We start from the raw sequence: 14,528 nt of genomic DNA on the forward strand, positions 1-14,528 counted from the left end.
CCTGTTCTGTTCAGTGGACCCGCCACTGTATACCTGTTTAGTGACCCCGCCACTGCATACCTGCTGTTTGCGGTGCGTTACACAGTGAGTTTGGTGTGTCAGTGTGAAGCAGTACCTTAATTACACTCCCTGATTGATGTATACACATGCAAGATGTTTTAAAGCACTTTAGGCCTGTCATTTAGCATTCAATGTGATTTCTGCCCTTAAAACGCTGCTTTGCGTCAAATCCAGATTTTTCCCCGGGACTTTTGGCGTGTATCCCACTCCGCCATGCCCCCCTCCAGGTGTTAGACCCCTTGAAACATCTTTTCCATGACTTTTGTGGCCAGCATAATTATTTTTTTTTTTCAAAGTTCGCATCCCCATTGAAGTCTATTGCGGTTCGCGAACTTTAACGCGAACCGAACCTTCCGCGGAAGTTCGCGAACCAGGTTCGCGAACCTAAAATCGGAGGTTCGGCCCAACTCTAGATATAAGGAGCTGCCCGTGCTATGCGTCCATCACTACATAGCCCTTATGTTTCAACCAGAAAAACTGACATTCTCGGGATGCATATATATGAATTGGCCGCTGGGAGACTTGGGCGCAGGATACAGCCGCTATATGGCTTATCCTGCTGCTGCACAAGTCCCTGCGGCGTTAATTACTATTCCCCCTCCAGGTCCATGTGGATAGTGGGGAATAATATGATTTAGCTGCCAGCTATTGCTGGCGGACGAATTACAGGGTTTTAGAAGCAACTTCAGCTCCGTCCGATGGCACCATAGTTACTGACTGTGTGCTGCTATAGTCGTAATTCCTATTACGGCCTAATGGTGGCGCCCAAATCTCGTGTGCTGTAATCACATCGCTCGCTCTGCATGGGAAGGCAGTCTGCTACTGTTCTTTTACTGTTTACAATGATGCACATATCAAGCTCTTGAGGCAAGGGCGTAACAATCACCCCTGCGACACCTGCCATCGCAGGGGGGTCCAGAGGCATTGGGGGCCCCTCCTACTCCCTCGGGCCCCTCCTCCTCCCTCTCCCCAACCTAAAGTGCAGCCAATCAGCAAAGAAAGCTCCCCATTCCCTCACAAAGAGCGTGTGCAATTATTTCCTGCTTCCAGAGGCTGCTTCACAGCAGAACACTCTCTGCTGCCATTCACCGGCCCCCAATCCCGCGGGGTTCGGGGACAAGGGGGGGCCCACGCTATCATTTTTGCGGGGGGCCCTATTAAGTCTAGTTACACCCCTGTCTTGAGGACCACATAAAAAAGACACGGAGGGCCACATTTGACTCCTGAGCTCTAGATTGTAAGCCTGCAAGGGCAGGGTGCTTCCCCCTAGAGTTCCCTGTTTCTGCTGTACTTTAGTGTTTCCTGTTTCTGCGGTACGCTTACAGGTGTTGCTGGATGTTTTTAAAATGGACTTGAGCTCAGAACTTCCTCTCTGCTCCAAAAGATAAGCAAGATCATAATAACCTTCACAGAAAAACATTTCTTTTTTACAGCTGATACAAATCCTGCAATAAAACTGCAGTGTGTCTACTTCCTGCTTTCATAGAAGCAGACAAATTTCTAACAGCCTTTGTTTACAAATTAGCTGCTCTGCCATGGAAGAGGAGATTCCTGAGCTGACACAGCTGAGAGCTCAAATTACACTTCTGATTACTTGTAGCTGAGGGTGAATTGGACAGGCTCTTCCCGCTAAACACAAACAGGGTGGATTAATCAGTGTTTTCCTTGTGTTCCCTGCATGAGTTCAGGTCCACTTTAAACTAAACACTTTAAACATGAACTATATACAGTATGTACTGTTGTACTTGTGTTGCTGGATGCGCTGATCGTACAGTGTGTTAAACTATTTACACATCTGTGGTCTTCACTATTGTTTCATACAGTGTACAGTGCTATGGAAGATTTGGGCCCTATATTTAACCATTTAAGTCTATCTGGACAGATATATCCATCCAGATACACTGTGCTGCTGCTGGTGCCTGAGCCGCACTCCCGCGCACGCTCCCGTGCGTGCTCCCTCCGCCTGCTGTTAGCCCACAGATCAATGAATGGGAATATAATTCCCATTCATCGATCTAAGTCCCCCGCAGAAAAACCAACGGCCTCTTATCAGAGGCCGCGGTCGTTTCCCATCCTCCTTCTAGTTCCTGGAAGCGAGATTGTTCGCTTCTAGGACACCCACATACATATTTTAATAAATAAACACATTATATTTCATTTAAAAATAGCTGTTTACCTCCCACACCAAAAATTATCCAAATAAAATTTTTTATAAAAAAAAATAAAATAAAATTACAATAAAAAAAAACCCAACAACATAAATAGTTACTTAAGGGTCTGAACTTTTTAAATATGCATGTCAAGAAAGGATATTAATACAATTTTATATTATAGGCTTGTAAATAGTGACGCAACCTGAAAAAATGCACCTTTATTTCCAAATTAAATAATGGCTCCATACATTGTGATAGGGACATCATTTAAACGGTGTAATAACCGGGACAAATGGGCAAATAAAATACATGGGTTTTAAATATGGTACCATGTATTAGATTTAAACTATAATAGCCAAAAACAGAGAAATAATGAATTTTTTCTATTCCTTTCTTAATCTTCCTGTTAAAATGGATTTTGAATAAAATAATTCTTAGCAAAATGTACCACCCAAAGAAGGCCTAAATGGTGGCGGAAAAAACAAGATATAGATCATTTTATTGTGATAAGTAGTGATAAAGTTATTGGCGAATGAATGGGAGGTGAAAGTTGCTCGGATGCATAAGGTGAACAACACTGTAGGCTAAAGTGGTTAAAGAAAACCAGAGCTGTTGGAATACAAGATATCGATACTTACCCAGGGCTTTCCTTAAGCCTCATAAGCTCGCCTGAGTCCCTCGTGTCCTCCTGTGGTCTGCCGTTCAGCCGCAATCAGCCCCGGTAACTGGCTCAGTTGCGTCAGTCGGGTTCTTCTGCACGTGCGTGGGAGGTCCGTACATGCGCAGAAGACCATTATTGATGCGACTGGGTCTGTTACCCGGGCTGATTGCAGCTGAACGGTAGACCGCGGGAGGACGGCGATAGACTCAGACGTGCTTATGGGGGACTGTAGGAAGCCCCGGGTAACCATCGATTCTTTGTATTCTAAAAGCTCTGGAACACTTTAAGAGGAACTCCAGTGACGTATTGGGCCTTCAGCATAAGGGAGAGGCGCCCACACCCGTGACTGCTGCAGACTAAGGCACTTGTTATTGACCTGAGGAAGTGGGCCAGCACCCGTGAAACGCGTTGTCTTATTGTGCATCATTAAACTACCCATGTGGTTTGTTCTTATATGGAGGTAAGATTTATCTACTCCTATAGATTAGAATGCATCTGTGGGCGCCTCTGATAGTTTGTTTTAGCTCCAGTGACGTATAGTAGAATGCAGCAGATTAAGATGATATCGGGCCCTAGGCAAGGTAGCAATTTTTGCTGCTGACTGTTGGCCACTTTGCTTTTTTAGTAACATTTGGTGGGGCTAGCATCCCTAGATGGGCCTTAGGGCTCATTCACATTAGGGCAGATTTTGTGCGTTAACGCAAACGGCTAACGTTTGCGTTAACCAAGGTAGGATGAAAGTCCATAGACTTTCACTTTACCTTTCACACCCGACACTGCGTTTCGATGCGTTGCGGTTCCGACGCACCCGGGCGCAGTTTTTCCTCCAACGCACCCGCGAGCCGGCGTTTTCCGTCGGGTTTAATTACCAGCTACCGCCGCTGATTGCGTTGCACCGCAGATACCCGACGACACGCCGCAGGCAGACAACGCGTGCAGGAGAAAGGCTCCTGTTCGCGTTGTCTAATGTGAAAGAGCCCTAATGCAACTGCCTAAAATTGCCTTGTTGATGATCCGGTTATTCATATATCATTATTTAGTATTTATATAGCGCCCACATCTTCCCGCAGCGCTGTACAGAGTATATAGTCTTGTCACTGACTGTCCCTCAGAGGAGCTCACAATCTAATCCCCTACCATAGTCATTTGTCTATATTGTGTACTGTATGTGTTGCAGTCTAGGGCCAATTTACAGGGGAGCCAATTAACCTAACTGTATGTTTTGGGAATGTGAGAGGAAACCGGAGTGCCCGGAGGAAACCCACGCAGACACTGGGAGAACATGCAAACTCCTTGCAGATGTTGACCTGGCTGGGATTCGATCCGGGGACCCAGCGCTGCAAGGCAAGAGCACTAACCACTACGCCACTGTGCTGCAGTACGTTATTCAGGATACCCACCTTTACGTTCATTTTCCTGGATTTTAGCATCAGAAACATTTCCTTTATCTGTATAGTGCTGTATATTGTTATGTGGCCCCGCCCTGCCACTCCCACGCCAATATATCTATAGTGCTGTGCAGGAGTCACCTGGGAGACTTTCTGTGACTCGAAAACAGCACTATAAATACTGGCATCTTTTGCTTGGTGTGATTTGCCTTCTTCCAACAGAAGGAAACTTGCAATAATTCAGCTATAAGTGAACATTTGTGTTTACCCACAATGCACTGCTACTGAATATGCAAATTTTCTCTATTTGCCCTGTAAGCCAGGCAAGCATCCAGAACCGCTGATGTATAGCAAGCCTATAGCCTTAAATATTACACAGCCACATCAACCCCTCATTTTTATTTTTTTTTTAGCTTTCTTGGCTCCTGTTGCATGCAACAGGAGTCCCGGGGTAAGCAAGGCCTTTATGCCCATGCACGGAAAAAGTGGGAGTGCGTAAACACCCCCACAAAATGTGCATGAGCAGCCACGGGCCCCACAATACAGCATGGCCCTTCCGGTGTTCCCCTACTGGGTCCTCCAACACCCGAAGGATAAGAGGACCCCAAACTGCCTAGAGGTTGCCCAAAGTGCCTGGGCCATGTGGCCACCCACATGGTCCGGCTGGCTCCCCCGAGAGGGAGCCAGGGCGGGAACCAAGGTCCGCGACCTTGCGGCCGGAGTTATAAAAATTCCGCACTCTCCCTAGCCAAAAGGCCGGGGAGCTGCGTTAGTCGGCTATGCATATGGGCAGTACAGCACCTTCCGCCTGGGATCTGCCACATCCCAGGTTTTTTCAGGTACTCCTGAAGCGCCACTTCCAGGGGCAGTACGCCTAAGCAAATCCCTCAGCCCTTCAGCTTCGACCAGTGGTAGATCCATTCCATCAGCCTCTGGGGAATTACGACCAGGAGGGACACCCTGCCACTGTGCCATCCCTCCAGGTCCCCCCAAAAACTGATAAGAACAGATACAACACTTGATCTTAGCCAAAAGGCCGAGAAGCGATCAACATCAACACATCAACCCCTCATGTAGACAGCCTGTTTTGGGCTCATCAGTAGATGACAGGGCTTGATGTGGCTGTATGAAATAGGGCTTGGACCAGTACAACAGAGTAACCAAGCAACTCAGGGTGACCCAGAACTACTAGCATACCTCCCAACATTTTAAACTAAGAAACCGGGACACTGGCCACACCCCTAACCACACCCGCAACCACACCCCCAACACACGCCTACCATCGTTTTTTTGAAGATTTTTTTTTTAAATAATATTTATGCCCTTATTTTGTTTTACTAAATATACCCTCATACACCCTGCCCGTGGGTGGGGAGGAGGGTAAGGGTGCCCGTGGGTGGGGAGGATGGGTGCCACTGCACACAAAAAAATGATCGAGGTGCCAGCCGCGTCTAAGTGGTATGCGGGATGCGGCCATATCATTACTACCTCCCTCCCTCCTTCCCTTGAGATCTGCTCCCCTGTGTCCCCCGTTAGCAGAGTGCGCAGTGAGCGGAGCGGGCTGTCATCTTACCTGTGTCCATGCACGAGTACCGTGTCTTCATCCAGCTTCCTGCTTCCTTTGACGTCACAGGAAGCAGAGTGAAGCCGGACATCGGTATGCGTGCATGGACGCAGGTAAGATGACAGCCCGCTGCGCTCACTGCGCACTCTGCTAACGGGGGACACAGGGGGGCAGTTCTCAAGGGAAGGAGGGAGGGAGGTAGTAATGCTATGGCCGCATCCGGCATACCACTTAGGCGCGGCTGGCGCCTCGATCATTTTTTTTTATTGCTGCCCACTGCCGCCCGGGACTTGGGGGGCTCATACCGTGATAGCGGGAGAGCCCCCCCAAATCGTGACAGTCCCGACGAGATCGGGACGGTTGGGCCCTCTGTACTAGGAATGTATAGGGGGATAAAAGAGACCGAAAAGCTCTCCTACTAATAAGTAATGCTTGATAAAATTTGCCTTCTAAAAACAGAAGGACATTTGCAATAATTTAGCTATAAGTGAACATTTGTGGTTACCCACAATGCACCACTACTGAATATGGAAATTATCTCTTTTAGCCCCTGTAAGCCGGGCTAGCATCCAGAACCGCCGGTGTATAGCAAGCCTATAGGTTTAAATTTTACACAGCCATATCAACCCCACATGTAGACAGCCCTCACCAGTACATAGCAGGGATTGATATGGCTGTATGGGATTGGGCTTGGACCAGTACAACAGAGTACCCAAGCAGTTCAGGGTTTGGGTCACCCCAAGCTGCTTTATATTGTACTCACCTTTTTCCGTTCCAGGTGCTGCATGCCACGGCTCGCATCAATTCCTGCAATGCCACCGACTGTACTGCGGAAGTACGGTGGGCATCATTGCAGGAAGTGAGGCGAGCGGTAGAACGCAAAGCCTCGAATGGATAAAGGGAGGCGAGTCATTGCTTCCCCGCTCGCTGCTGACTTAAATGCTGTGCAAATAGCTGGACGGGGAGCACGGACGGGGGAACCCCAGGTGAGGGGGGGGGGGGGTCTGACACCCCTGGCCGCCGCTGTGCCCGCTGCTCCCCCTTCCTGGCTGCTATCCCCTCCATTTCGGCTCCCCCCTCACCCACACACACACACACACTCACCCACAGCCAGGCGGGCGCCGCCCCCAGACTTCCACCGCCTGAGGAAGACGCCTCACTGGGTGTCCTGGGTGGGCCGAGCCTGATCGTAGGACGTTAGTTTGAGGGGCACTTTATTATTACAGGTTGTTTCATTATTCACTGTTTGTGGTCATTTGCCATTCCCTACTCCCTTGTTTGTTTGCTCTCTTATGATTTTATTATGCATTATGCACAGGCACTTTCACTAAGCTGATATATTGATATTTTACCCCTTGCGCTGCTAAACTATTGATTACAAATTATATTCAACACAGTAAATTATTATTCTTGGCTGGTGTTGTGAATTTCTCACTTTTTATTGATTTTATTATATTAGTGCTTTATGATTCTTCTAGTAGGTTTACCCCCCCCCCCCCTCCCCCAGTGATCAGGCCATTTTTTCCAATTCTGCACTGCGCAGCAACTACAGTTTATTGCACGGCTATACAACTTGGCAAGCCAGGAATCTTACTTCCTTTTCTTGTCACAAACAGGGCTTCCTTTTGGTGGTCTCTGATCGCTCCTGCGATCTTTAGTATTTTTAAATTATTGAAAATGAATCTTTTTTTTTTGCATAAAAAAGGTCCATTCACTTGAATACCTCCTCCCCCACTAAATTGTCCCTAGCCAGCGATCGGAACAGATTACTATGCCTACATGGCATAGATCTGTAGCAGGAATTAGATTGTGAACGCATTTGAGGGACAGTTAAGTGACAAGGATGTCATTAATCTCCCCCGTAGCTGAAATCAACAGCCTGCCAGCCACGATCGCGGGCTGGCATGCTGATCACTGCGTCCTCCTTTGTCCCCCTGCAGGGAATGGCGCTTGAGCGAGCGCTCATTCCCTGCTAACCTTGTACATCACCAGATGATGCAATTCCGCGTTAGGCGGTCATGGCGAAGCCATTCTGCAGGCGCAATCAGGGGGCGTAGCAATAGGGGTTGCAGCGGTTGCGACCGCATCGGGCCCTTGAGCCAGAGGGGCCCTCCCTCAACTGCAGTATTAGCTCTCTATTGGTCCTGTGCTTATAATAATCACTTCTATAGATACTTTGTGTAGTGGTAATTATTAACAAACTGTTCCCCATTCCCTGCTTGCACCTCTGACACTCTAGTTGCCTATGGCAGGTTTTGGTGTGTCGTAACAATTGTTATGTATAGAGTGCTTGGGGGGCCCCAATATAAAACTTGCATGGGGGCCCACCGCTCCTTAGCTACGCCACTAGCCGCAATCCTGCATTAGGCGGTCATGGGGGAGCCATTCTGCGGCCGCCCTCAATCCTGCGTTAGTGTTTAACGAGTGTTTAAGTGCACCTCAATGTTCATCTGGATTGTTGAGAGGCATCACAGACAAGAGAAGCGGGACACAAACACCACTGAGTGTCCTCTGAACTGGAAGCCCAGAGCCCTGCCTCTTACCACTGTCCGGGAGGGAGGTATTCTGCAGGAAGGACGTGCTGTTGGGCTTCTCTTGGAACGCGAGGTATAGATCGAGTGGAACAGAGCCAGTGGGCTGAATATTCAGTACAATGCTGTGGTTATGCGAGGTCACATTCACAGTCAGCAGCATGTTCCTGTTTTTCGTCAGACTCATATTTGACTCGTTGACTAAAGAGCTCAGATTCTTCACCAGCACAATCTACGAGTTAAGCAACAAGATCAGCAAAGCAGAAGGTAGAAGCCCAATGAATGCTTGAGGTCATCCCATTCATTGCTCCTTGACAGAAAACAAAAAACACTTCAAGAAGAACTATAACGACATACAGTATAGCTGTATATTGCATGTAGCCCTGACGTCCCAGGGATGCTTAGCCTAGGACAGTGATGGCTAACCTTGGCACTCCAGCCGTGACAAATCTACAAATCCCATCATGCCTCTGCCTCCCCGAGTTATGCTTAGAGCTGTCAGAGTATTGCAGTGCCTCATGGGACTTGTAGTTTCACCACAGCTGGAGTGCCAAGGTTAGCCATCACTAGCCTAGGCTGATTAAGTTTGTTGAATACTTCCCCTAAGTAAATTCTATGAGACCAGGTATATTTTATACTGGCTTTAGTAACCAAAAATTCCAAAGATGTCACCAGCTGTGATAAATGTCAGAATGTAAATCAGGGAGAGGAAAGATTTTACAATGGGAAAACACAGACTAAATAATCTATAAATGAATAGTGTAAACAATAAGCAATTTTATTCATTATGTTATTTTTACTACAGTTTCTCTTTAACTACTTGAAGACCCTCTAACACCAATTAGCGTGCAGTCCTGGGGGCGTGTTTTGCAGGAGATCGTGTGCGCCGATGCACACGCATCTCCGATTGAATGACCGAGTTCCGCTCCATCATCAGTCTCCCAACGGCGATCGCCGCTAGGGACTGTTTTGCCGTCTATTCACACCGTACATCGCTGTGATCTAAGCCAGCGCTGTACTGTGGACAGCCATGTGACATGGCTGTCTCCTCTGGAGGCTCAAGAAGTGATCGGCTCTCATAGGCTGATGTCTACGAGAGACGATCACTGTGATTGGCTGGCAGGGAAAGGGAGGGTGGGGAAATACAAAAATAAAGAGAAAATAGGATTTATTATATAAATTTTTTTTTAAAAAAATGATATATACTGTATATATATATATATATATATATATATATATATATATATATATATATATATATATATAAAACCCCACCACAACAGTGATCAGAGCCCACCAATAGAAAGCTCTGTTGGTGGGCAGAAAAGGGGGGAATCACTTGATCACTTGTGTGCTGAGTTGTACAGTCCTGCAGCGAGCCCTATTTTGTAAAAAATAGCCTGGTCACTAGGGGGGTTTAAGATCGCGGACCCTAAGTGGTTAAAGTGGACCTGAACTATCAAATCTATTAAAGTGGGATGAAACGCCACAACAACTGAAAAAATGAACATAAATCATTCAATAAGATATTATTTATTTCGCTTACCTATACTGTTTTTAGTGTTCACAGTCAGATTTAAGAGAAATGGGATATGGCAAAAGAAAATAATATTTCTGCTGGTTTCCATCTTTACTGTTTCTCTGTGATGCCAAAAGTGACATCATTTCCGCCTCCTTTTCTGGACTTCTATAGCACTATGTATGGCATTCTATAGTACTATTGAGTAGTGTTTCTCAACATTTTATTTGTATGTAACCCCTTTTAAAACCTTGCACTCACCAAGTATCCTCTAGCATAGTAAACATTATCACAAATACCCCTTGACAAATATATAAATATATATTTATTCGCAGTACATGATAATTGGTTCTGAACAATTTCCAAGCATTTACTATTGCATTTAATTAGCTCAAACACTAATTTGGTGTCGTAACCCCCCCCCCTAGTGACCAGGCCATTTTTTTTACAAAAGAGGACACTGCAGCTTTAAGGGCTTGCTGCAAGGTCGTACAACTCAGCACACAAGTGATTCCCCCCCCCCCCCCCCCTTTACTGCCCACCAGCAGAGCTTTCTGTTGGTGGGATGTGATAGCTCCCCCAGTGTTTATTTATTTTATTACAAATATTTATTTATTTATTTATTTTTACAATAAATTTCAGTTTTTTAAATGATTTTTTTATCTCACCATCCCTCCCCCCCTCCCCCCCCCCGCCAGCCAATCAGTGCGATCGGCTGTCATAAGCTTAAAGAGAACCAGAGATGAAGCACCCTCTTGTATTTTACCTTATAAATCAGTGGGAACATGACAGTAAACACCTAATCTGCCCTTTGTTTCATTGTTCTCTGTGTAATCTGACTGTTATTACCTCTGATAAGAACCCCCGACTGAGAAGTCAGGCTGCTCCGTCTAGCTTTGCTACAGAAAGATTATAGCTAAATCTGTCTTCTGTGGTGTTATTTCAAGCCCAAGCCTGCCCCCTTGTGGCTTTGCTATAATGACTCAGCAATAATCATTCCCAGCAAAGCCAGATTTAATTGCTCAGTCTGGGATTCTTGTGACTGCTGTTAACAGACACTTTTAGCAGTGAGGAGGAAACAGAGAGCATGGTAAGTGTTTTCTCTAATGTTCTTACTGATATACATGGTAAAATACACAAGGGTGCTTCCTCTCTGGTTCCCTTTAAGCCTATGAGAGCGGATCGATTCCCTGCCTCCAGAGGAGACAGCCGTGTCACACGGCTGTCCCCAGTACATCGCTGCCGTAGATCGTAGGACTTCACGCCAATCGGCATGGAGTGGTCCTGGGGCTTGCGCTCCACTCACGCCAATCGGCGTGGAGCTGTCGTTAGGCAGTTAAATAAGATTTATCGTTTTCTAAAACTCTAAATTTGTAATTTTTGGTTACGTTATATATCAAGTCCGAGTACCCCCTGGAACTATCAGAAGTACCACCCATTGAGAACCTAGGCTATAGAGTACCCCTCAATAACACTGAATGGCTAGGAATGCAGTGCACTATACTACTGGCACTGCGTGGCATTTTATAGCACTACATGGTCGGCACTGCACAGTACTATGTGGCATTCTGTAGCACTACTAATTGATACTACACAGCTGGTATAGCAGATCATGGCACAATAACCCAAGCAGCGTTCCCCAACCCGGTCCTCAAGTCCCAACAACAGTGCATGTTTTGTGGAAAGCCACACAGGTAGGTAATCAATTCTGCTGAGACACTAATTACCCCACCTGCGAATGTTTGTGGATTTCCATAAAACATGTACTGTTGGTGGGCCTTGAGGACAGGGTTGGGGTTGGGGAACTCTGCATACAGGAATCACAGAGGTCCTTCAAGGGCAACTGAAGCGAGAGGGATATGGAGGCTGCCATATTTATTTCCATCTAAGCAATACCAGTTGCCTGGCTCTCCTGCTGATCCTCTCCCTCTAATACTTTTAGCCATAGCCCCTGAACATGCATGCAGCAGATCAGATGTTTCTGACATTAATGCCAGATCTGACAAGATTAGCTGCATGCTTGTTTCTGTTATATTCAGACACTACTGCACCAACAGACCAGCAGGGCTAGTACCAGGCAACTGGTATTGATTAAAAGCAAATCAATATGGCAGCCTCCATGTACCTCTCACTTCAGTTCCCCTTTCAGCACATCCAACTGAATGATGCCACGTGACAATGAGCAATAATGATCAACATGCAGAAATTCAAAACAACCAATCAGAAATCACCTCTCACTGATCTGACTACAGTAAGCCTCCCGCCCCCCTTCCCCCACCCCCATTTTTTAAATTTTTTTAAAATTATTTTTGTACAAATCTTTTTTGAACAAGCCATTGTCTCTTTTCACCTCTATATATTCCTTCATGTTATACACATCAATGCTACCATCATCAGAGCCGATCTCGATGTTGACCACGGGTCCGACTATTTCCACAGGACTCAGGTGACTGAAAGGGTTAACGGCCAGGGCCAACACCTGAGAATGAGCAAAAAAAAAAGCGTGTTAATGTGGAGCAAACAAATAACAGAGCTGACTAATACATCACGGAATGAGGCCTAGGAAATCAACAGAAGCCAGCAGTGACATGAGGTGACCAAAGCTAAGTGCTGGACTCAGGGCTGTGGAGTCGGAGAGTCAGAGTCGGAGAAATTTTGGGTACCTGGAATCGGAGTTGGAGTCGGTGGTTTCATAAACTGAGTCAAATAATTTTTGTACCAAATCTACAGCCCTGGTAAATCTTAGACTAAAGGAGTCGTAGTCGAGAAGTCTGAGCCGTTTTGGGTACCTGGAGTCGAAGTTAGAGTCGGTGGTTTCATAAATTGATGAGTCAGAGTTGGATGATTTTTGTACCGACTCCACAGCCCTGGCTGGACTCACCATGACTTGTATGGTGGTGTAACCATCAGTCAGGTTCTGCAGCACAGAACAAGTGGGGAAGGTGACTCTGCTGAGCGCTGGAGCCTCAGTGCTAAACGGAGCTGCCGTCAGGTCTTCAGTCTTCACTCTGGGGACAATAGCAGAAGATAAAGATAAGGCAAATAAAAGGATGCAATGTATATGCATGGGCTGCACTCTTTATGATGTCTCCAATGCTTCACAAGTAAACCACAATGGCCAGTAATAAAAACCCTTTCAGGGTTCCACTCGCAAGGACCTATATTTTCGCCTTTGGGGTGTATAAAGAAATAAAAGGATACATCAAGCTGGAGACAGGTAATGATGGTCAATGAGATGCTAATAATTCGAACTTACGTGCAAATTTAGGGCAAATTGTATGCAGCGTGGAACTGGGCCAACCTACTGAACATCCTGTTGACCTTGATTGAACCAATTCCAAGCTACGTACAATTTTAATGAATTTTCTTACAAGCTGTATTTATTAGAATCTCACTCCAAAGTCAACCCTTACAAAAAGGAGTGAAGAACATAGGAGTCAATGGATATGTCAGAGAGGCCATCCCCTTGGGTGTGCCTGTAGAGCAGGGATGTCAAACTGGTCCTTCAAGGGCCGAGGTCCTCACACATTTTTGACACAAATCAAATTAATTGATGGGTCTGAATCAGGAAAGGTGTGGTCCATCAGGTAGAACACATTCCTCTCTTTCTCAGTCTATCTTAAACACTGGCATGGATCTGGCCCTCCAGACCTGGAGTTTGACACCTGTGCTGTAGAGGAAGGAGTTATTTGCCGACCCCGATAGGTCAGCATCCTTTGTGCCTGCTTGTGTGAAAGCCTGCGCGCGAATGCGCCCACGTCATCAGGAACGTACTGCGCAGTACACTCCCGGTAAAATGGGCAATTTCTTCCGCGGGTGCAGATGCATGCCCAGGCATGTGCAGAAGATGCCGACCTATCAGGGGTTGGCTTTCCTTATAGGCTGGTAGTGGGACCCTGGAGAATAGCTGCGGCAAGGGACCCAAATGACTTCTAGGGGCTGAAAGTGATTGCGGCTGAACGGCAGACAACCGCAAGGGACTCACATGTGTTTATGGGGCTGGAGGAAGCCCCAGGTAAGTATCAAATCTTTAGATTTCATTATCTCTGGAACACTTGGCTGTATATAATCTTTTAGTGCAAAGAAGAAATGCTGGTATCTTACCACTTTAAGTCTGTAACAAATGCATTTGCAGATTATCATAGCATTGTTGGTATCAGTGGCAATTATTATCTACCTGGCCAAGGTCATGCTGGAGAGGTTGGAGGAGAAGGAGTGATTCTGGATGGAACTGTTGCCCAATGACAGCAGCACCTGCTCTACGTATTCCATGGAACTGACGGAGGAGTCCAAGATCTTGACCACCTGGACACAAAGGAGAAGATACAAATGTGAGAAGAAGGAAAGGGGGCACCATAAGTCCACTATTAGAAATGCCAATGCAGGAGTAATGATGGCACAGTCCAATCATGTAGACCACACTTCTTATTAATATCCACAATGATTGTATTCCTACTTGATGCTTCACAGCACACCGATGAGTCGCATTATGACGAAACATGTTGGTTGGACACTAGCCTGTTTTCCCTTTTTCTCTATGTAAGGGTTAACAATCCAGAGCTCTAGCTGACAGTTTCTGTGCAGTCAGGGAAATTGGACTGCAGTGTGACTCTCATTTATAATTAGAGTTCTTTAAACTCCTGTGTGTCTGA

General features: G+C 46.3%; 1 protein-coding gene and 1 pseudogene across 1 annotated transcript in view; both read right to left on the minus strand.

Annotated features, from left to right (window-relative positions):
• The window catches only part of PKD1L3 (polycystin 1 like 3, transient receptor potential channel interacting), a 96,328-nt gene extending 83,568 nt beyond the window's left edge, over positions 1 to 12,760 (minus strand). The window contains exons 1-3 of the mRNA XM_068260935.1: positions 12,596 to 12,760; positions 12,227 to 12,355; positions 8,370 to 8,589 (exon numbers count right to left, since the gene is read on the minus strand). Of these exons, the coding sequence (XP_068117036.1) occupies positions 8,370 to 8,589; positions 12,227 to 12,355; positions 12,596 to 12,760 (514 nt within the window). The remainder of the gene's footprint in view (positions 1 to 8,369; positions 8,590 to 12,226; positions 12,356 to 12,595) is intronic.
• LOC137539341 (U2 spliceosomal RNA) lies at positions 5,140 to 5,310 on the minus strand (annotated as a pseudogene).
• Positions 12,761 to 14,528: the final 1,768 nt, after the last annotated feature.

Source organism: Hyperolius riggenbachi, chromosome 11 (genome assembly GCF_040937935.1).
Source record: "Hyperolius riggenbachi isolate aHypRig1 chromosome 11, aHypRig1.pri, whole genome shotgun sequence".
NCBI lineage: Eukaryota > Metazoa > Chordata > Amphibia > Anura > Hyperoliidae > Hyperolius > Hyperolius riggenbachi.